This window comes from Tenrec ecaudatus, chromosome 14 (assembly GCF_050624435.1).
Source record: "Tenrec ecaudatus isolate mTenEca1 chromosome 14, mTenEca1.hap1, whole genome shotgun sequence".
In the NCBI taxonomy this organism is placed as follows: domain Eukaryota; kingdom Metazoa; phylum Chordata; class Mammalia; order Afrosoricida; family Tenrecidae; genus Tenrec; species Tenrec ecaudatus.
In genome coordinates, this window is record NC_134543.1 from 11,447,442 (window position 1) to 11,470,701 (window position 23,260).

At 54.5% G+C, this 23,260-nt stretch overlaps 1 protein-coding gene across 1 annotated transcript in view; it reads right to left on the bottom strand.

Annotated features, from left to right (window-relative positions):
• RIN3 (Ras and Rab interactor 3) overlaps positions 1 to 22,678 on the bottom strand; it is a 102,917-nt gene extending 80,239 nt beyond the window's left edge. Inside the window, exon 1 of the mRNA XM_075530972.1 lies at positions 22,277 to 22,678. Coding sequence (XP_075387087.1) covers positions 22,277 to 22,305 — 29 coding nt within the window. The 5' untranslated portion in view covers positions 22,306 to 22,678. The remainder of the gene's footprint in view (positions 1 to 22,276) is intronic.
• Positions 22,679 to 23,260: the final 582 nt, after the last annotated feature.

Sequence of the window (23,260 nt, forward strand, 5' to 3'; positions counted from 1 at the left end):
TCCTTTGCCTTTGGCTTGGGGTGCTGTGGTCTCTATTTCTCTCTTTGGCCCCAGGGACGCCACGTGTGGGTGTGCAGTGCCCTGAGGGTGCCCATGTTGGTGACTGTAAAACCTGAAACTTCTTCTGTCCTTGATCAAAACTCACTTGGATCACAAACCAGGCTTTGGCGTGAATTTTTTCTCATGCGAAGCCAAGAATCAAGGTATTTCCCACCCGAGGAATCTAACGTTACCTGTACAAACATAAATTAGGTTTCTGGTTTTTGTGTGCCAGGAACTGTCCCAGCAGCTTTACCCATATCAACTAAGGGAAGCCTTTAGAGCAGGGGTTCTCAACCTTCCTTTCTCGACCCTTTCACACAGTCCCTCAGGTGGTGGTGACCCCCCCCTCCAACCATAAAATTAGTCTTGTTGCTACTTCATCACTGTCATATCGTTACTGTTATGAATCAACTCCTGTGAAAGGGTCATTCGACCCCCAAAGGGGTCACGATCCACAGGTTGAGAACTGCTGCTTTTAAACACCCCTGTAAGGTAAATGAAGAGGCCAGGTGGTGTAAACAGCTAAGTGTTTGGCTGGTAACTAAAAGGTTCGTGGTTCAAACACATCCAATGGCCCCAGGGAAGGCCAGTCTGTGCCCATAAAGACCACAGCTTTGAAAAGCCACAGGGGCCGTTCTGCCCTGTACATGGAATCACAATGAGTCAATCAACTCGACGGCACTGGACAGCAGCGGCAATGTAAGGTCAGTATCGCCACTATTCCCATTTCACAGAGGGGAGGTGGGGGAAGCTGAGGCACAGAGGCGGCTACAGAATCAGTAATCAGAGCTGGGATATGAACTCAGAAACTTTCCAAGCCTGCGGTTCACATTCTTAATTTCTCTGCTAAGCCTCTCCTATTTATTGCCTGAACATGACATGAGATGTAACATGAAACATCATAACCATCTAATACAAGATTGAAGAGCCTGGAAGGCTAGATCTTGCCCATGGACTTGAAGACTTTGTTCTACCAAGATCTCATTCCCGTGCCAATGGAGCTACAGAAGCCATGCCATCCCAACTTGAAGCCCAATGGTGTCTAACAGAAAGGACATACAATGGCCAAGAAAGTCCAGGTTAAAAGTGAAGAAGCACAAGATGACAGGACCCGCTCTGTGGGTGTCAAGGCTTATCATGAAGTCACGGTGATGAGTGTGGTTCAGACTAGGGGCATGGGTCAGTAGACTAGAAGCATCTAAAAACAGACACACGGGAACCATTACTTCATTTATGATGTGACCACAGTAGAATATGGAGTAAAAGACGGTCTTTTTAATCAAAGGCATGGAGACAACAGAGCACTGAAGTGACAAAATCTGACTCCTTCACAGCTTCAATAACCACCAGACCTAGATGTGGAAGGAAAAATCAACCAACCTGCTTCTGGAAGAAAGTAAGACTATCTCCATGCTAGAGAGAGACTTCTGAAACAGGATCCCCAGAGACACATCACACAGACACACACCCTTACTTACACACACACATAGACATACAGACACACACCCAAATAAACAGTCACACAGAGACTCACACAGACATGCCCCATACAGGTCCCTGCACAAACACGCAGAGACAGACACAGGCACACTACATACATCAACTGAAAGAGAAGACTAAGAAGTGTGCATTCAGTTAAGGGCTAGCTGTTCATCAAGACGTAATGACCCAACCAGTTGCCCTGGGGTCCATGCTAACTGACGGCGACCCCAGCGCCGATGCCCATCTGGAGCGGAAACGGTACTTGCCACGCCGACAACCAGCAAAGGGCTCGGAGCCAGATGACACGCAGACAAGACAACAAGCAGAAAAGTGAGCCGGAGTTTTGAACAGCACATCAGACAAGAGGATGGCTCAGCAGCTAATTAGCATGTGGGAAGATTCTCAACAGCACAGGAGACCAGAACATTGGAAGTTAAAATTCCATCAGAATGGAAACAATGTAAAATGGTTATGGAGATAGGGGAGCAACTGGAACACTCAGACCCGGAGGTGGGGCAGGAGCTTGTGGAACACTCGGGCAGTTCCTGTGAAAGTTGAAGCATTGCCTACCGTATGATCCAGCAAGTCCACTCCTCAGAATAGATCGCCCAAGCAGACGTGTGGAGAAGAGCACTAGTCAGAAGACTCAATAGGAGACACCCCCTCTATTTACCCAGAGTAGAATGGATGCATACATTGCTGTGTACATATAGAACACCAACCAGTCATGAAAACCAGTGAGCTGCAGCTGCAGAGACAACCGGGACAAATCTTGCACAAGCATCACGCTGAGCCAGAGAACTCAACCACGAAATAGAACGTGTCTGATTCCATTTTCATTAAGCTTGCCAAACCAAACAAAATTAAATTATAGTGAAGTAGAGTGTGAGGCTAAGATAGTACAACGATTTATCGAATACAGCCTATGGACAAACAAAGACCTCCCAGGATTTCTTTTCTCAGTCGGGAGGTTCAAGTTATGATTTCATGGGACAGTCCAGTCAATTGGTCTAATATTGTTTGTAATATTTCTCTTCTAGCTTCTGGTTCATTGGATAGTTCCTGGGGTCTTAAAAGCTTGTGAGCATCCACCCAATGTGTCGTAACTGGTCTCTATTCGCTGGGAAACCAGAGGGAAACAGAAAGCCAGCAGGCGGTGGATGGAATGGAAGTGTCCAACCATCCCTACGAATAGCTGTCGTCTTTACCGGGAGCCCAGAGGAACTAGATGGTGCCCAGTTGCTATCATTAGATTAAGGATGGTTTAGAAGAGTCGTGATTAAAAGGGAGGAAATAAGGGACATAATTTCCAATTCTCATGGAATCCAGACTTCTGGATCCATAGAGGCCAGATGACAACATCTTCTGAAATGATTATGCAGAGGAGATCTTTAAACCTTCAGCTGACCCCATCCGGTGAAGTCATCTTTGAACTGAAGAATAATAGAGTATTCTCTAAATGAGAGCAGTCTGCCTTAAGCAGTCTGCGCTTTCAAAGAGGGATCGGCATGAGAGCAAATGGACAACCCAAAAGATAGACAAGAACTTTAGGGGACTGTGTTTGTGATCATGAAAGTTTGGGAAAAGTTCTTAAGGAAGGTGACGCATTTTGAAGAGTGTCACCAACCTCCCTGCCTGAAGTGCACATGGGTAAGTTGTCCAGGTGGTGTATGGCTTGTTGCATGTGGTTTCACTAAAAGTAAAGCAAAATAAAATGATACAATCCAAGATCAGAGGAGGGAGTTGCATCAGAGCTTACATTTTGAGCACTTGGTTTGCCGAAGGCTATCAAGTGACAGCGAAAGCCCAAAATCCATGTGCAGAGTTCCCACGCGGATTAAGTCTCCACTGAGTTCCCTTGGACCATCCACCAGATACGTGAATACTTTTGTCCTCAGAGTGTGTTGAGAAATGGATTTCTGCAGACCTAGTTAGTTTACAATTGACCATCTTACCATCGCCTTTTGGTCCATTTTTAACTTGTTCTAGTGTTTGTTATTTCCTGCTTTTGGTTTGAATTTTATCTGTGTTTTGTTTTGTCGTTACTGATGGGTTTTGTGTGTTTGGATAGGATTTTTCTTTATAGAAAACCCAGCATAGGTAAATAAATAGAAACAATAACTAGAGTAATAGATCCTTAGGGTCATGGACAGGGGAGGCTGGGGGGAAACAAGGAGCTGATGACAGTGGGTACAAGAATGAAGGAAATGATCAAAAAATTGATTGTGGTGATGACTGTACAGCTCTTTTCCACCTATGTGAACCCTGGACCACTTTGCACATGAAATGCATGTCAGTAAATGGCTTTAAAAAGGAAAACAAAATATGTGTATTTGAAGAGCAAGAAAGTAATTCCCATCACAGTCAGGCGAGAGCTGCCCTTAGGCTGAGAGCGACGGGCCAGTGGTGGGAGAGAGCATGGGGGGGTCCCCAGCGGCCTCTGTGCGTATTTCCTGAGCACTGGAAATACGGGGCGCGCATTGGCAAAGACCCAAATTCATTGGTGTTTAGTTTTGGTGAGTTCCTTTTTTTAAAGAGACCCATGGCGAGTGGCCACCAGACTGGACAACGACACAGGTCGACACTTCTCCTGCGGAGACTTTGCAGCGTGGGGTGTGTCTTCCGGGGCTCCTCGTGCAGTTTAGTTTTTGACTAGAAAGGCAGGCAGCGGACAAGAAATAGACCCAGAAGGAAAACGCCTTGTCTATGGGGGTTAGGCCCCCAACTGGTTCCCCTCTGACTTTATTTGGGAAGCTCTTTGGGAAGGGAGGACTTTGCATGCCTGGGTCCGCTGCCCCAGCACTTTAGGGAGCCCCTTCTCTCCCTCCCGAGCTTCTTTCCCGTCTGGATTTTGCACATTGATCCCAGGGCCGGGCCCCTGCAGAACCCGAAAACCCTCTGGAGATGCCCAGCCCCCTTGTCTACATGCTCCTCCCCTGGGACCAGGTGGGGACAGGAAGGCTTAAGGTTCAGGTGGCTCCAGGGAAGTAGCTGTCTTGTTCTCACAGCACAGGGGCTCCCAGCACCCCACCACAATTGACCTCTGGATGGTTCAAAGGTTCCCTGTCATTGCAGACATGAAGGGAAACCGACCTGAGATGGAAGCCCTGATCTCTCCCTGCCTGTTGGCTTTCTGGGGGTTTCCCTCTCCCCGACCCCCAGATGCAGCAGCCTGACGGAACCCCCAGGGCGGCCAGGACGATGAAAGAGATCAGCACACAGGGAGCTCAGAAAGATTCCAGACGGGGTCACTGCGGCAGCATTGGGGTCTCTGGTGGCACCCATAATTGTTTGCCTTGCAACTCGGAGGTTCGAGTCTCTCTAGACAAGACTTGGAAGAAAGGGCTGGCCGCCGCCTTCTGACAATCAGTGACCACTCTACTCAGATTCCCATGGGGTCACCCTGCGTTACAGGCAGCTGGGCTGGGTTTTGCCGTGGGCATCCTTTGGCCCACCCGGGCACTTCTGCAGAAATGGCTTTGCCGTGGAAAGGGAGTCGGCATCTGTGGCAGGCTCTGCCGCGAGCCTGTGGTTGACTTTGGGCTAACGTGCCTGCCTCTTGGAGCCTCGGTGCTCTCCGCAATACAAGGGGAGAAGGGACCCCTGCTCCCTACCTACTCCATGGGGCTGCTGCAGGGGTGAAACATGGCCGTGGAGGGGGGTGGGTACTTTGAAAATGTGAACCCCCTTTTCTGAAGGGGAAAGGAGGTCAAGCACAGAGCTGGCCCAGGGCAATGCTGGACCCCAACTCCTGCCCTCCTATGGGTGTTGTGAGCACCACAAGGAACCCGACTTTGAACCCCAGGCATCATCTGCACCCTGCAGGAAACTGCTGCGGCGTCACCACCCCTTCCCCTTCCCCGCCCCCCACCCCGGTGACACTGAGTCACCCTGCAACCCACCAAACAGTTGTGTGACCACATTTCCTCCTCTTGGGGATTCGTGGGTCACGTGAGCTCCCACGCAGTATGCCGTTCTGTAGGGTCCTGGCAAGTGGCTGGTCCTCAGCTCGCCCCCAGAGTCAAACCCTACCACGCCCGGCCCGAACACCAAGTGGGCAGCACTCCTTCATGGTTCTGCCCTGTTCCATAGACGCCTGCCTATGGCGCTCGCATGGGGGATGTTGGTGTGGGGTTTCAAGGTAGAGGTTGGAGGACATGGGCTAGTTGGAGGAGCAGTAGGGCGGCCCCGCCCCCCAGGACAGGGTGGTGTAAATGGGTAAGGGGATACTCAACAACTAGCCACATGGCCCTTTGAGCCCACCCCGAGAGGCCTCCACTTGCAGAAAAGGCCTGGCCACCGGCTACGGAGTTATCTTGCCAACTCTCAGGAGCAGATCTACTCTGCACCCAGGGCTCCCAGGAGTTGGAACGGTCTCAATGACAGCAAATAACAGGCCAGGAGAGAACCAGGGGTGAGGTTGCAGGAGCGGCAAGGAGGGGTCTGGAGGCGAGAAGGCATGTTCTGTCTCAAAGACTCCCAGGGTAAGGTCAAACCCAGGGCCAGGCAGCCTCTCCACACAGGTTTCCCCACGCTGGGCCAACTCAAGAAGGGGGTGGTGTCTCCCTAAGGGGATTTGGGAGGCTGGCGGGAGGTATCCTGTAGCAGTCCTTCCAGGATCTCGGCACGTGGGGAGCCAGAGGCGGGTCTGGGCCCTGGGGATGCAGCACGGGGATGTGGAAAGTGAGGCCCGCGGGGCTGTGATAATTACTTGGGTTAAGCTTGTAGGCAAGTGGTCTGCAGTAAACCCATGGGACACGAAACAAACAAACAAACAAACAAAAAAAGAAACAACAAAGCAAAACAAAAAATACGCTCACTGCCATCGAGTCAATTCTGTCTCATAGCAACACTACAGGACAGGGCAGGGCCACTTCTGTGGGTTTCGAGACTGTAACTCTTTCCAGTCTTCCGGCAGAACGGCTGGTGGGTTCGACTTACCGACTAGCTCACAGCAGCACCAGGGCCGTTCCACTTCCATCAGTGCTACGATTGTTAACGCCCAACCTCTGACTGCCATGGACTCTCACTGCTGCTCCCTACACACATTCTCCCACTCCCATCACAGAATATGCAAAATGTTTGCCTCAATGATCTCCCTACGTGGAAATCGTCCTTTGTAACCCTTGGACCTCACTGCTGCGAGGTGGGTTAGAGAGAAGGATTGTCACAAGGGCTATTGAACAGGAGGCGTCGTAGTCACGAGTTGGGTTGCCAACCACAAGGTCAGCAGATTGAAACCCCCAGCTGCTCTGAGGTTAGGACAATGAGGCGCTCTACTCCCGTAAAGAGTTACAGTCTTGGGAAACCCACAGGGGCAGTTCTACTCTGTCCTATAGGGTCACTATGAGTGGGCATTGACTTGATGGCAGGGAGTTTTTTTGGAGGTTGATTTCGGAGCAGGGCTGGGCCCTGGGAACTGTAGCGGCATTTGAATTGGAACTCAACATAACTCTCTCCCCAGAGCCCGCCCACCCAGGTGCCAGTTCACCTCAGGCACACCTACCTGCTGTGGATGCCAGCAGCCCCGCAGGAGGCACAGGGTGTAGCTGGGAAGAAAGTGGAGGATGATATTTGGACCAGTTGTGGCAGGAGTCTTTGTCAACCCCGAAGCCTGGGTGGCCTTTCTGAAACGCTCACTATGTATGGCCGCTGTGCCACACAGTGAGCACGGTGCCTGGCACACCGTGGGGCTCAGCGTCACACAGCAAGTCAGGGACAGAGTTGGGAGCAGACACTGGGCCCACTGTCAACCCCATAAAGCAGTTCCTTGCCTGCGGGGCAAGTGAGATGGCCAGGGGGTGGGTGGAGTGGCATGTGGGATTCTGCTCCGGGCTCATGATGCGAACGTGCCGGTGCAAAAGCACCACTGGGAATTGTCAGTTGGCACTGAGTTGGCTCCCTCTCATGTCAACCTCAGAGCAAAGCCTTGCCTGGGCCTGGGCCTTCCTGAGGCACTGTATGATCCATAGGTTTTCACTGACACGGATCACCAGGCCTTTCTTCCTAGTCTGCCTTAGACTGGGAGCTCCACTGCAACCCGTCGACCATGGGTGCTGGTGTTGGACACACCGCGGGTTGGGGGACATGGCTGCCGGCTTCACAGTCGAAGAGCCTCACAGTGGAGGGAACTGACCGGTCTCTACAGCTGAAGGACATTCTCCTCTGCCTCCTGGACACGGTTTTCCCTTCCTGCCGTGGTGGCCATGAAGCACAGACAGGGCACCTTCGGGTGAGTCACTCGGGTCATTTCCTCTGGGCTGTGTGCCCATCCTGCTCCCCTGCTGTTCTGGACTATTCTTCTTTAGTTCTTTAAAAAAAACCTTTCTGCCCTCCCCAGGTTCCTTCCATCTCTGTGTTTCTATCATCAGCTTGGTCCCTCACAGATGGTTCTTAAAAGGCAGACATTACGCACAAATTATGCTGACCTCTGGGCTTTAAGACTCCGGGCACTGTCTTATCCCTGTTTTCCAGTTGAGGAACCCGAGGCAGAGGGAGGAAGGGGAACCAGGGCTGCCCCTGTGGGTTTTCGAGATAGCAACTCCTGACAGGAGTAGACAGCCTTGTGGTTCTCCCTTAAAGTGGCTGGTGGTTTCAAACTGGCGACCTTGTGGTTAGTAGCCTGAGTTAGTTAGTTTATTGTGCCAACATGGCCGATAAACACCTGTGGGCTTAATTGAAGGGCGGAGGGATAAATGGCTCGGTGAGCCTCGCCTTTCTAGTTCTCGGGTCTTTTGCTTTGTGATGGTCAGACCAGGGTGCAGCTTGCCTCAACTGGCAAGGCTCACTTCCTGCAAGACATCCCCATGGAGAAGCCACATGGACCTATCCCTATGCAGCCCTGGGTGCTGGAGCAGGCATGTGGAGACCCGTGCCAACGCTGAGTTGTTTACACATTCACTGACTTGGCTTTCCTCCTGCAGTCGGCATCATTCGATCTGTTTTGTGGGATGGAGGAGGACTTTGTGGATTGGTGTTGGACATATGGGTTAACGGGTCAATGTTGGACTTGTGGGCTTGGGCAGCACTGGGTTGGGATGTTTTCTTGATGCGCAATCAACCTTTACATAAAACTCTCTCTTATACATGAGTTGCTGCGAATTTGTTTCTCCAAAGTACCCAGACTAACACATAGCCCCATGGGTGACCAGGAACCACCAGAACTCCTTGGGGGAGGTATGCAGGGAGTCAGGACGAGTCTTCTCCCCTCTCATACTTCATGTCCAACCCCCCACTAGCTCCACCTCCAGAATACTCCCACGTCCTCCACCTCCTCCATGCCTGCTGCTGAAACTCTAGCCTCGTTCTGAACAAACCCGCCGCAGCCTTCTGTGTCCCGACGTCCTATCTGGTCCCTGTCACCCTAACTTCCCCACCCGGACTGTCTGCCTTGACTTTACTGTATTTGTCATCACGCCAAACTGGAAACAACTGAAATGTGCACATCCACACCATGCTGTACACCCAGCAGTCCTCGAGGGACAGAGGGAATGGGTTCCCCTCCCAAGCCACACTCAGGAAATGACATCTTCGGGGTGCCATTTCTAAGGCATTGGCCACAAAGGCAAAACCAGTAAGGGCAGGGATTAGGCCCCGGGTGTCAAGAATGGTTAATTCAGCTGCTCACTAAAAGGTTGGCAGTTTGGGCCCACCCAGAGGGACTGCAAAAGAAAGGCCCAGCAGCCTCCATCCCCAATATCAGTCCCTGAGAGCCCCCGGGAGCCCACTTCTAGTCTGACCCACACAGGGTTGCTGGGAGACCAAGCTGCATGCTCAGAACTCCGGTTTCTAATCGGAGAGCCGAAACAAGTGAGTCCGGGCACTTTCTGTTCCCACCTGCCCCTCCCTCAGCAGGATGTCTGTGCCATGAACAACCTGCACTCTTGCACGTAGCAGCCCGGGGCTCCTTCCTCAGCAGAGCAAGCTCGGCCGTAAGAGGCAGGCTATGGAGGCTGAGGTGGCCGGCCTCCCTTGCCACGAGGTCTGGGCGCCTGCACGGAGCTCTGTAGAGAGCCCGGTCTAGCTTCGAGGCCTCCCCTCTGAGTTACAGCTCCCTCTGCAACCAGAGACCAGACGTGAGGGTCCCCGGCTACAGCCCCCAGCTCTGCCTTGGTCGGTAGAAGGGGACCCCCAGACTATCTTCAGAGGACTCCAAGGGGTCCTCTCAACACAGCCGGTGCCCTGAATCCCAGGCCGGCTAGTAGAGGAAGGACGCCGATGGACCCCACATCAAGTCTGAGGGTGTGATCCTGAGCCGGGGAGTCCAGGGAGGAGGGGCAAGGTGATCCCTGGACACCCGCAGCCTGGGACTGATTGGGCAGCTCAGCAGGTCTTCTTAAAGAGACAGTGACTGACGGAGGGGATGAACGTGGTGTTGGTGGAATGCCAGGTCTCCGCAGGGGCTACAGAACACCGGCACGGGGAGGGTTAACCTAGGGGAATGCTCATTCAAACCACAGATGAGGAAACTGAGGCCAGAGAGGTCAGACATGCCTTGCTTGGTGATATCTAGGTCAGTCCCAGCCCGAGGGCTTGGGAGTCGGAAACACACAGGGGAGCTGGCAGGTTTGGAGTTGCTGGTGAAACTTGACTCTTGAACACACCGAGGGTGAAACAATGTTTGCAATCAAGTCCTTGAAATCAGAGCCGCAGCCAGTGCATAACTGCCTCTCCCCGCTTCTTCTCCCTTCCTTCTTCCCATGTCCAGCGGGGCACCAGGACTGGCCGGCTACCCTGCAGAGCAACTTGGCATCCCCCGCGCTCTGTGACAACGGAGCCACAACATTTTATTTTGGTATTAGGATTAGGTTTGGCTGCGAGTAACCGGCAATCTAAAATAACAGTGACTGAAACCCAATACGTATGCATTCCCCTTTCATTTAAAAATCTGAGTTCAAGGGGAAGGGCTGGTATGCACCCCCCATGTCCAAGATCCAGGCCCTTGCTACATTGTTGCTCTACCCTGCCCGAGTGGCTTCCTTTCTTAGAGTCCAGAATGGCTGCCCTCACCCCAGCCATCACATCTGCATCCCAGCCAACAGGAAAAAGGACCCCTCCATTGAACTGTCCTGCCCACAGATGGCCCACTGCCCTGAACCTAGCCCCACAGCCGCATCTATCTGCAAAAAATTAATTAATTAGTTAAAAAAAATAATGGGGAACTGTTGAACTAAATGCTATATTGTCCAAAATTCAGGCTCTGCTTCAAAGAGTCCAGGAGGAGGATAGATTCCCAGGAAATGGTCCCCCAAATTCTAGGGCTCTAGAAGTTGGCAGGAGCTTTATTTGAAACAGAGCAGACGTGGAAAGGAGGCAAGAAATCAACACATTGCCAGAACTGCATCAGCGCCAGTCCATTAAAATAGCCATAAGATGTTATATTAGGTAGAAGGCATCAGAGAGGCAGCACCAGACGTTATACAGGAGACACATGCTCACAGCACAGCCTAAAAGCATGCGGATGGGAAGCACGTGGTGAATAAAAGAGGGGCCCCAATGGCACGCACACGCACACACGCACACACACACACACAGACATATTTGAGCTGAGCGTAGACTCAACACCGTTGAGACTTTGAGGGTTCATGTGTTTGTGAGCATTTTTTTCAAGCATACTATAACGTTTCCTTAGGAAAACCAACAGCCTTAGCGACACACCTGTCCTCACTCCATCACTACAGCAAACTTCCCGCGACCAACCTCCCGGCCCAGAGCGCAGGGCCCATCATCACCGCAGTCACCTGGAGGACCCCGCAGCACCTTTTTTACTGCATAGCGTGCCCTGGTCCTATTGCCCCTGCAAGCCAAGCGGGAAACTGCTGGGTAATGGATACAATTAGGAGAGCGAAGGAATGATAGATAAATGATGGATTCAGAGATGGATGGGTAAGTAGAGGGAGGGTTGAATGGATAAATAGGTGGGCAGATAGTTGGCCAGGTTGATGTCAATATAAAGGGCCTCAAAAAGTTCATGGAGAAATTCCATTACCCTTTAATCCCATTTTTCTATGGAGTTATAAAACTCTCCCGCACATAGATATATCACTCACTGAGTGAAGAACCCCTGGGTGTGTTTTAGATCAGGGGTGGGGAACGGCCAGCCCGTTGGCCATGTAAGGCCAGGAAATCGCCAACACCAGCTCACATCACGTGCCTCACCAGGGAGAAGCACCGCCATCCACCCACTTCACCCACCCAAACCAAACAAACTCAAGTCAATAGCCACTCACAGCGATCCAATACAACAGGGTCAAAATAACCCTGGGAGTTTCCCGGACTAACTCTCTATGGAAGTAGAAAGCCCTGCCATTCTCCCGAGGAGCAGCTGGTGGTTTCAAACTGCTGACCCTGCAGTTAGCAGCCTCATGCATATCCATTCTGCCATCAGGGCTCCTAGTCATCATGTTAAACTAAAAACCAAACTCAAGGCCATCAAGCCATTGCCAACTCACAGCGACCCTACAGGACAGGGTAGAACTGCCCCTGTGGGTTTCTGAGACTGTTTACAGGAGTAGAAAGTCGTCACACGAGAGCCGAGTTAATGAAATGTTTGACCAAAGACGGCAGGCTACCTTTTCAGCTGATAACTCTGTACAGTCCTCGAATAATGATATAAATTTCCAAATGGCCCTGGGCAGGAAAAAAGGGTCCCCACGCTTGTTTTAGATGAATGTACTGCCCACACCATTGAGATCCAAAAGAAGCATGGGCCCTGGGTGCTGCCTGGGTGCCCCCGGCAGAGAGCTAGGTCCTGGCTCTCCATGGTAGTATCCATAGGGAACATGGCTTCATCCCTCTCTGGCATTCACTTAGAAGAAGGACGCTGAGGCCTAGAGGCCGGGGATAGACGTCCTTGCGGGATTATTCCTGACAGTCCCTCTTTTAGCCAGAGACTCTCAGAGCCCGGGCGACCCTGGTCGTGTTGTGGGTTATGAGTTGGCAGCCTACAGCAAGGTTGGTCTCAAGGTTGGCATTCTGAAACTACCAGCTGGTCCTCGGGAGAAAGATGAGGGTTTCTACTCCTATCCGGTTAGTCTCGGAACCCACAGGGGCAGTGAGATCAGAGTCGACTCCAAGACAGTGAGATCAGTGTACATTTCAAATGTGAAGGCCTAGCCGCTTAGGTGAGGTGTCAACTAAGTCCCCGTGGAAGAAGCACACCGGCCTGTGTGGCCCCGGGATTGTAAATAATGTCATCCAGACCTGAAGGGGGGAATGGTATCAGAGTTTCAATTGTGAACTCCTGGTTCACAGAAGGCTGTGAATTCCAGAGGAAGCCCCAAATCTATACATTGATTAAGCCTCTGACCATCTCCCTCTGACCATGGCTGAGGGGTGTGACTAGCCTGGTTATCAAAGAGTATTGTAGAGATGATTGGAGTAGATGAAAACGTAACATCTGATTCGATCTCCTTTTTGACTCATCTAAAAGTTTTAGCAGTTAATTAAAAAGTGAAGTGGAAATACACAGGCATGCAGCCTCGGGTAAATCCTGTGAGCACAGACCCGGGACGGGAATCGCCGTGCCATCCCACAGAGCGCAGTGGAAAGTGGGTGATGCCAGGCAGAACTCGGTTACAACCGAACACCCTATCATTTGACCCATCTTAAAGTTGTTCTAGTTTTTAATCTCTTCTGTCTTCTCTACCTCTGGGTTTTTTCTCGATTTTATTTTGTTATTGGTGTTCGCTTTTTTGATTCCTTGTCTTGGATTTTGGGATGCTTTTCAGGATGGGTGAATCTAGAGAGGCAGGAGCTGCATGGATGAGTTCCTTGGGGGGGGGGGTTGGTAGGAGAGGCTGGGGGGAAGGGGAAGCTGAGAATAAGGAGGACAAGACAAAAGAAAATGTCCTGATGTTGCTCATGGTCACACGACTCTTCTCCATATGATGGCACTACTGAATTGCAGGGTATTTGGATTATGTCGCGGTAACACTGTTAAGAATAAACCAGCAATCAGAAAACAAAAGTGAAGGTCTTTATTCTTTGGGCCTGCGTGCGAGGTGGGTGAGGGGGACAGTTTAGGCTTGAGAAACTATGGAGGAGGGGGCTTCTCTGCTCCCCTTGGCGTCCTCTCTCCTTGCTCTAGGATGTCCCTCTTTACCCTTGTAGAAAACTCTCCCATCAGTCTCTGATACCTCTCTTGTCCAGCATGGAGTCAGGGGGGTGCTGCGCATTGAAAGAGTCATCTCTTACCTAGAGGGTAAAAGGTCCCAAAGTCAGTTATGAAATGGGGGTCACCTACATGAGGGTGGAGCTGCCTGTCCTGCTGCCTATCCCTTCCCTGGCAGAGCCCAAAGCCCCCTCCCTCCTTAGCCTCTTTCTCCTCCAATCCGTAGCTCCCCTGGGCCCGGGGCTGGGAGGAGCCAGGCTGTGGGGGCCCTGAGTTCTGCCTCAGCCCAGGGAGGGTGCAGGCTGTCTGGGCTGGTGCCATTACTCCATAGGATGTGGCCTGAGTGTATGCTGCGCAGCCTGCACCCAGGGGCAGCGGGCCTTGACCACAACCGCTCCCCGGACCGTTTCTTCTAAAAGGGAACTGACATTTTGCAGCAGGTTTCCTCAGTCTTCCACGTGTTCTGACTACACCCTGAGCCACCAGTGAGATGGGAAGGGTCTGCTGCCCGCTCTCAAAGCTCCTAACAAGCCAGGGAGGTTTCTGTCCCCTCCCCCTCCTAGCCCTGTGGGGACAGACAGCTCAGGGGACAGGGACATCAAGGAGAGAAACAGGCTGAGGATGGAAGTGGAGGTAGCTGTCAGACTCTGTGCCGGGTCTGAGGCCCAGAGCCTCACAGACAGGGAGTCAGTAAGGCCCTTCCCAGCTGTCCTGAAGACCCCAAGCTGTGAAGGGGGTCCTATTATATTTACCCACCTACCCTTTCTTCTCCCTGAAGGAGGACAGGGGGAGATATCACTGTGTGCTGGGGGAAGGGGGGAGGGAGGGCACCGTGTTCTCTACCACCCCTGCCTGGTCAAGGACAGCCTGCCTATCTCACTGGGCCAAGGAAGTGTTTGTGGGAGAGCCTGACACATAGCCCTGCCTATGTTCCCCGTTCTACTCACCCATGGCAGAACCCCACCCCACCCCGCCCTGAGCTCAAACCCTCTCAGGGACAGACTTCCCAGCCAGAGCCCCACGAGGCCGCCTACTTTCTCCTGCGCCTCTCCACAGTCCCCACACAACAGGGCGGGCCAGTGACAAACTCACAGGGCCCACTGAGAGACACTGTCCCACCCACTGCCCAGTCAGCATGTCCTCTTAGGAAGCCAGGAGCCTCTCCTCAAAGTGGGGGCCCCAAACTGATGCACTTTGTTTTCAAGACTGGTTAAAAAAAAACCAACACATTTTTTTAAACCCATAGCAGTTAAAAAAAATCATCATCATAATGAAATAAAGAGAATATTTCCTTTCAAGCACTGATGTCCCAGAAGTCTGCTTCCGGTGTCTTTGTTTCTTAGGAAAGTGAACCCACATCTCCTAGACTAGAAGGCTGCTTCATCTCCAGCCAGCACTTGCATCTGCTTGGCTTCAAGATACCAGCCTCCTCACCACCTGCTGGCGGGCAGTCAGGAAACCACAGGAGGTTGGACTACAGAGATGACCAAACGCAGATGACAGGGACACTGAGGTCCAGGGGAAGAACATCTCAGGAGAACGACGAGGCTGTCTACTCCTGTAAGGAATTACAGTCTCGGAAACTCACAGGGGCGGTTCTACCTGTCCTACAGGGTGGACATGAGTCGGCACGAACTCAATGGCAGTGAATTTGTTTCTGTGTTTTAGCATCTCAACAGGCCCCGAGAGTGGGCAGGGCCCGAGAGCTCCCCGTCACCCAGCAGAGTGGTGTTGTCCCAAGCATGCAAGTCCAGCGACAATTAAGGCGTTTATCTCCATTCTAGGTGTGGGGGCAGCGGCAGGAGGCTGCGGGGAGGAGGGCACAGCGTGGGCATGCGCCTCAGACTTTCCATCATCAGACTTCCCTTCAGATGAAGCCACTGAGGACAGCCACCATGAGCTCACTTGGTCAGTGTAAAAGGATGGGATGAAGCTTGAAGCTGCAGACTGCTGATTGAGAACAGTCCTTTCCCAGAAAGCCTGACAACGTGAGCGGATACAGTGATATCACGCGCACACACTCACACACACACACACACACACAAACACACTCTCACAGAGACAACCCACAGCACTGATATCACACACACACACGCACTCACACACAAACACACGCACAAATACACTCACAGAGACAACCCATAGCACTGATATCACACACACACACACACACACTCTCACAGAGACAACCCACAGCACTGATATCACACACACACACACACACACACACACACACACACACACACCCCACCCTCATTCCCTCAAGGGCCACATACCTGTCCTAGCAGCTCCCTGCCGTCCGGCCCACCCCCACCCCTCAGGCCCTCTCCCCTCACCTGAGCTCCATCCTTTGCTGAGGAGGTGTAACCATTGAAATCAGAGTGGGCTTCCCCACCTCCCACCCCTACTTCCCAGAGAGTCGTGGGCAGCAGACAGGTTCCAATATGAAGGCTAACAGCCACCCTCTTGCTTAAGGACTAGGCAGGATCCCCTTAAAGGGTCTCCAGCTGTTATGGAGGAGGGGTTGGACCGGTCCCTTCTGCATCCCGGGCCCACCCCTCCTGGACCCCACCCTGCAGTCTCAGCTCCTTTGCAAATGGCTCTGGAAACCCCTGTGTTTCAGGACCCTGGTGAGAAGGTGGGGGGCAGTTTTTGGACGCTCATGCGGTACCCCAGAATCCTCCACTGTTTTTGCTGGGCCTGCTGTGCGCATGACAGAAGACCAGGACACCAACAGGAGTAGACTCTGGCCCAGATCTCTGGCAGCTCATAACCACAGTAGGAAGATGTGGTACTAACATGGCTTGGCCTTCTCTAAAATTGCTATGCAAGCCAGCGGTTTGTGCCAAGAAGGGTGTGGACCCTGGACAAGGAGCAGCCAGGCCCTGTGGGATGGAGCCCCAGGAAGGCTTCCTGGAGGAGGCAAGGCCAGAAAGGGTGGGAGGCTCAGAAAGGCAACACCCTCTCCAGAAGAAACTTGGTGGCAAGAGGGTGGAGGTGCTGGGTGTGCCTGGGAGGGGGGAGGGGTGAGGCTGGCTTTGGGCAGAGCTGGAGAGGGGCATGGAGCACAGGGCTTCTTTGAGGGGTCTTTGAGACAGGGCAGTGTGGCGCTGCCTCTCTAGGTGGGTAGGTGAGTTGGGGGAGGAGGGGCAGAGCACTAAGCAGCAGCTGCAGCAGCTGCCTGCCTCGCTGTCAGAGAGAACCGTTGTTCCCCTGCAAGGGCCCATCTGAGGGGAGCAGGTCAACCGTTTGGAAACGTTGTTGACGTTGTGACTTTAGCTCCAAGCTTGGGGCAAATAATCCAGGTTTCCATCACCTTGGTGGGTGGGTGGGGGGTGTGTGCAGGAACAACTTTCTGGTTCTCAGAATAAGCAGGGCAAGCAAGTTCAGGGCAGTGGTTGGTTACATGGACGGAAAGTCCTAGAACTGACCACCAGACACTAACCTGACTTCCCAAGAAGATGACTCACCTTCAGTCACTCCCTGCTAAAAGTGACTCCTTATGGGGCGGACAGAAAGCGGGGGGTGGGGGGAGGCAAGCCAAAGTGAAGGGGATTTTCTGGGCACATAAGCCTAAGAGACTACCAAGAGTGGCCTGGGCCCAGGATGGAACCCCGTGAGGGACCCCCATCATGCTGCCGCCCGCTTTCATGCCTCTCGCTCATAAGGACACTTCCTCAGGCCCTGCCACCCAGCCGCCAGCTCTCAGAATCATGTGCAGACCCTAACTCTGGTGTTTCCCCAGTGCTGCCCTCCATGCCACTGCCCCCTCAGGTGCCTCTCTCCCGCTAGCTCTCCCCGTCCCCTGAACTGCTGCCCTCCCAGTTCTGCCCGCTGGTCATTGCCAGACGACTTGTGCTGAAGATAAAGGGTTCTTCCTCATGGCTGAAGATCCCAGCAAAACGCAGACCTGGGAGGGGCTCGGAGGGAGAAGCCTGGGGTGGGGACCGCCTTTCTTTCCTTCTCTCAGCTCTGGCCCGGGGCAGGGAGGCTCCACAGGTCCCCTCAGCCTCCTGTCTGTAAACGGGGGTCCAGGGAGGGTCCTTTCTCACCTGCCACGCTTCCCACCCTGCTGATTCTGGCCAGTGGGGTCTACTACTCCATTTCCAGGCCCCCTGGGTGAAGCACAGGGACACTACAAGTGTTTTCCATTTGAGACACCAGGGAAGATGACAAAACGGGGACCAGGCTCTGGACAGGGAGGCTGCCGAGGGGCGGGGGAGATGGGACAGAAGCTCCTGGGAAAATGTGCTGAGACCTTTCATCTCACATGCAGCCCTCCTGGCTGCTACCGAGAGAATGCCCAGGGGCTGTCCAGGGACCAAGCACAGGCCCGTGCTCCTGAGGTAACTCTGGTTGATTTGGGGGACAGAGTCTCTGCTGGGGACTAGATGGGGTGGGTTTCCCAGCCGAGGGCCAGCTAGGACCACCTGGGAATGTTTGCCCCTGGAAGCAAGGGAGTCCAAGTCGGGGGCAGAGCTGGAGTGGTGGGCTGGGACCCCAGATCACCGTTGACCCTGTTCTGAGTGGGCCCCTCCCAGGGAGAGCCTCTCATCCCAAACCCAGCAGCCCCCATCTCAGAACCCTGTCTGGGGGTTCAGCAAGCCCCCCTCCCCTAGTATTGACAAAGGTGAGGCTAGCCCAGGAAACCCACGTTCTAGGCCTAGCTCCACCTCCAGCTCCTCTGGCCGCGAGTGAGGCACTTCCTCTCTCTGGTCTCTGTTTCCTTGTAGGGGACTGGATTGGGTCAGTGATGGCCACGTTTTTCCAGTGCAATCTTTGACAGATCCTCATATGTGGAACCTATTACTGTGCCCTGCTCTGCAGCTGTGATTAGCAGCCAGGGGTACCTGCTGGGTCATCGCCTCATGGTGGATGGGGTGAGTGGACTCTGACTACACACATCCTAAGGTGACACCTCCCACCCCCCCCACCCCCCGCCAGCCCTCTGTACAATCAGCACCTGTTTCCTGAAACTTGGGCCTCCTGGCAGCCACAGCACCCTGATCGGCCTCATTCCCCCTTTCTCTCCCACCTCATCTCCAGCCCCACGATCCAGTCCTGCACTGCCCTGTCACAAATCCATCATTACCCCTCCCTTCTGATCACTTGGTGAGGGGCTCTCTGCAGCTCTCCCTGTGTCTGCTTCTGTTCTCCACCAGCCCGTGTCCTCCATACAACGAACAGACATGAAGGGGGGCCCGGAGGGGAAAGGAAGCTAGCAGGCACAGAGGTGAACAGGCATGAGTGATGGTGGGGATTGGGGTGTTTGGCTGCCTCGTGTAGCTCTCTGTCTCTGAGAAGCACCTGGGCTGGAGCTGAGACAGTGATCTCTAGCCAACACATTGGGCTGTTAACCACAAGGTCAGCAGTTCAAAACCACCAGCCACTCCGAGGGAGAAAGATGAGGCTTCCTGCTTCTGTAAAGACTTAGTCTGAGAAACCCACAGGGGCAGTTCTGCCCTGTGCTCTAGGGTCGCTATGCGTCAGAACAGAGTCCACGGTAGGGAGTTTGGTGTTTGGCATTTGGAGAATTGTCCGATGCTCCATGCCCCACCCTGGAGGGGTTCCTGTCACAGCGGCCCTGAGGCGTGAGAGCAGTCTGCTTGCCAAGGTCTCCAGCTTCTGATTCCAGGGGACTCACACTCCAGGGACATCATTCTAGTCCCTGGGGTAGGGTGGCAGCATTCATGCCAGAGAGGAAGAGGGGGCAGTGGGAATGGCCGGGTGGAAAGATAAACTTGACCTTGGACTGAGGACCCCTCCTGACTATCGGGCAGGGTCTGGGGCTGGGGTTATCAGTACTTTCCCCTACTGATCTTTGGCCACTGGAACTACCACAGGCAAGGCAGACCGCGATGCAAGTTAAGAAGTTCTTTCTTGGGCACCTCACGCCAGAGGGCTACCATCAGTGGCAGTAAATTCTCCATCACTGGAGGTACGCAAGCACCTTTCAGGGATATGGTGAAGGGGATTTCTATACCAGGCGCCATGTGAAATGAGATCCCATCCAAGGATCCTGACAATCCGGAAGGTTCTCAGAGAGACTGCACTGATGTGAGCAATTCATGCAGCACAATATGCTAAGAGTGTGGAAGTTATGAATGCATCCAGCCCTCAGAACAAGCTTATGACCGCCGGCGAGTCAATTCGGACTCACAGCGACCCTATAGGACAGATCAGCACTGCCCCACAGGCTTTCCAACACTGGGCACTACAGAAGCCGAGTGCCGCCCCTTCCTCCCTCGGCGCAGTCGGTGGGTTTGGATCTCTGACCTTTCCGTTGGCAGAGCGGTGCTTTAACCAGGGCACCACCAGGACACCTTTCCCATGGAGTCCAAGGCTCTCAAACTCCCTGTTCCGGTGAGTTTCCCTGGACTGTTAACTCTTTAGTGGAGTACACAACCTTGTCCTTCTCCCTCGGTGTGCCTGGTGCTTTTGAACTGGTGACCTTGCAGTTCAGAGCTCAAAGCATCACGGTTATTAGCCCCAATTTACAGATGGAGGGAGAGGACACATCGGAAGCTACACGATTGGAAGCAGAGGTGTCACACTCCACAAAGGCCACAGTGGCCGTGGTGACAGCAAGGACGGAAGGTTGACTGAGTGCCCTGCAGGCCCATGCGCTCAGCGCCTTCTACACATCAACTCACTGAGCCTTGATGACAGCTCGGGCGGAGCAGAAGGGGCTACGCTCACCACCAAGCCAGCAGTTCAACCCCGCCAGCTGCTCCTCAGAAGAAAGATGAGGCTTTTCATTCCCATAATGAGGCACAGTCTCAGAAACCCACGAAGACAATTCTTCCCTGTCCCATGAGGCGGAATGGACCGGGTGGCACTTGAGTTTGGTTAACGGAGCCCTTGGTGGCCTAGTGGTTACATGTTGGCATCAACGCGATGGCGGTGAGTTTTGTTTTGTTTTTGTAGATACGTCAAGGGGGATGGTGGTTTGCTGATTAAGAGCTCTGGGCTGCTGACATAGGGACCATGGGTTGCACTGCACCCATCCCGCCTGGTGGGAGAAACATGCTGCGGTCTGCTCTCAAGAAGAGCACAGTCTTGGAAAGCCCATGGGCAGTTCTGCTCAGTCCTACAGCGTCCATGAGTTCGACTCCAGGGCAAGCAGCTTGGGGGTATATTTATGTTCTTGTGAAGCAGAGGCCCGGACTGTGAAATAATTTACCCAGGAGACAAAAGGCCAGAGGAACGGGTGGGGCAGCTGGCAGTCGGTGACTTCCTTCACCTTCCCAGGAACTTGTCCTTAAGTAGCAATCCTGGGTGAGGCAGATAGATACGCCCTCAAGAGGGGTCCACATCTCCAGGAGGAGGTGAGGGGAGGTCCTCGCCCTGGGGTGGGGGCTGGGGGCGCGGAATTCCCATTTCCTTCCACTGGATGGCATTGGTCTCTGCAGAGACCACTTCCAGAAGGGTGCGTTGGGGGGCCATTCTGCCAGAATTTCTGGGCTCAGGGTGGTGGGGTTGGGGAGGGGAGCAGAGGCAGGGGACCTTGGTATCCAGATGTGCTCAGGGCCCCTCCCCCCAGGGTGGAAGTCTGTCATCGCTAGCTGCCGGTCCACTGGGGATGACCGGGGCAGCAAGAACAATGGACAGCAATGGCCCCACCCTCGGGTTTATGGAGAGGACTAGGCCCTGGAGATGAGGTCACTGGGCAAGGCCAGACTGGCAGCCGGCCTGGGGTCCATCTCACAGTAGGCCCGGGACTTTTAAACCAAAGGCGGCAACATGCACCTAACTTGACACCAGAAAAAGGCTCGAGCAGCCTCCTCAGGGAAATTCACTGGGACCTGGAGGGCCCAGGTCCAGGAGTTACCTGGGTGGTCCTCTAGTCTGGTGGGGTGGGGGCATTGGGGGTGTGGGGACTTTCTCCCGGGAAGGCAGGCCTCATCGGTGTCCACAGCAGGAGGTCAGGGACAGTGGGATGGGGAGGGGGGGAGGACGCATGGAACTACAGGAGGGGCACAGCTTTCCGAAGCCGGTGCCCGCCCTCCTCACTGGACTTTTGCCTGGGGGATTGGCAGGCGGAGCACAACCCGTGCGCTCTGCACCCTCCCCACGGCTCGGTCCGAAGGTTACAGTCATTGGCTGGCTGCGAGAGCCCGGAGAGATGTTGGTGTGTGGTGGGGGTTCTGTTCAGGCGGGGCGGGTCTACTGGGGGTCGCCGGCGCCCGGGATCCAGGGCCCCTGGCCCCTCACCCTATGCCTGGTGGGTCCCAGGGCCCGAGGGTGTGCTGGGGAGGGGGTTGCCAGCCGGGCTGCGGACAGTGCGTTGGTGGGGGGAGACTGTCGGACCAGGGTGGCGTGTGCTGGCATCCAAAGTTCAGTGGGAGCACTCGGGAGGGGACCGCGTGCACCCAGCCCCGCGGCCCAGCGCTGACAGGTCCGGACACCTCGCTGGCACCCGCCCCGCCGCGCCCGTGTGCAGCCTGCCGGCCCAGAGCCGCGTCTGGCTGGGACGTCTCGCCAAGCCCTGCAGTCACCAGGGCCGCCCCCTGGCCCGCAGACCCGCGGGCCCGCCTGTGCCGCCACCGGCGTCGGTCCCGGGACGGTGCCGCCCAGGTCCCGCCGCTGGGGGCTCGCAGGGGTCTGGGCGCGCAGAGAAGGGGTGCCGGCCGGACTTACCCCGCGGGGTCCCCCGCCCGTCGGATCATGCTGCCGGCCGCTGCGGGACAGGCGACGGCGGCGCTCAGGCCCTGGCTCGGGCGCACCGCGGTGGCCCCGGCGCCCGCATGTCCCTGGCGCTGGCCGGCGGGAAGGGCCCGCGCCCGCGGCGCCGCCAGCCCGGCGCAGAGAGGAGCCGCCGCGCTCCGGGCCGCTCGGTGGCTTCCACTTCCTGTCTCGGAGCGCGCGGGGCTTTCAGGAAGAGGCTGGCCTTGGTGGTCAAGGGGTTTTTGTCGAGAGCCATTCGGCGGCAGGCGGCCGGAGCCCCCTGCGCAAACGGAAGCCGGCGGCCGCGCCCCCGGGGCCGGGCCTGATGGCGGGCGGTGCCGGGCCGGCCGCCCAGGCTGCCGACGCCGGCTGGGGTTGGGGCTCGCTCAGCTAGCTAGCGGGGCTCCGGAAACCAGGCTGCAGACTTACAGAAAAGTCTGCAGCTTTCGAGGGCCCACGAGGGAGGACAGGCGGCCCATGGTGGACAACAGTCTAGTTTTGCTTCTCTTCGCTAGAGGCCTCAAAGTCGCCCAAGGATGGCCTGGGACCAGCAGAGCTCCTCCTCCGTGTCCCTGACAGGTGAGCGCCTGCCTCCTCTTGGATGCCTCCATTGACAACCAGCTCACTGAGCCTCACAAGGTCCAAACCCCAAACTAAACCCACTGTCATTGAGTCAATCCCAACTCAGAGTGACCCTGTGGAGGGGCTCGCTGGTCCCCAGGCTGTCAATCTTTACAGGACTCAGCCTCAGGGACCCACCCCCCAGTGGCTGGTGGCTTGAAACTGCTGAACTTGAGGTCAGCATCCCAATTCATAGTCTGACCCCCCACCAGAGCCACTTACCTCTCAAGGCTCCCAAAACCAAACTCGCTGCCATGGAGCTGATTCTGCTCATAGCGACCCCATAAGACAGGTCAGAACTGACCCCGTGGGTTTGTGAGACTGTAACTGTGTATG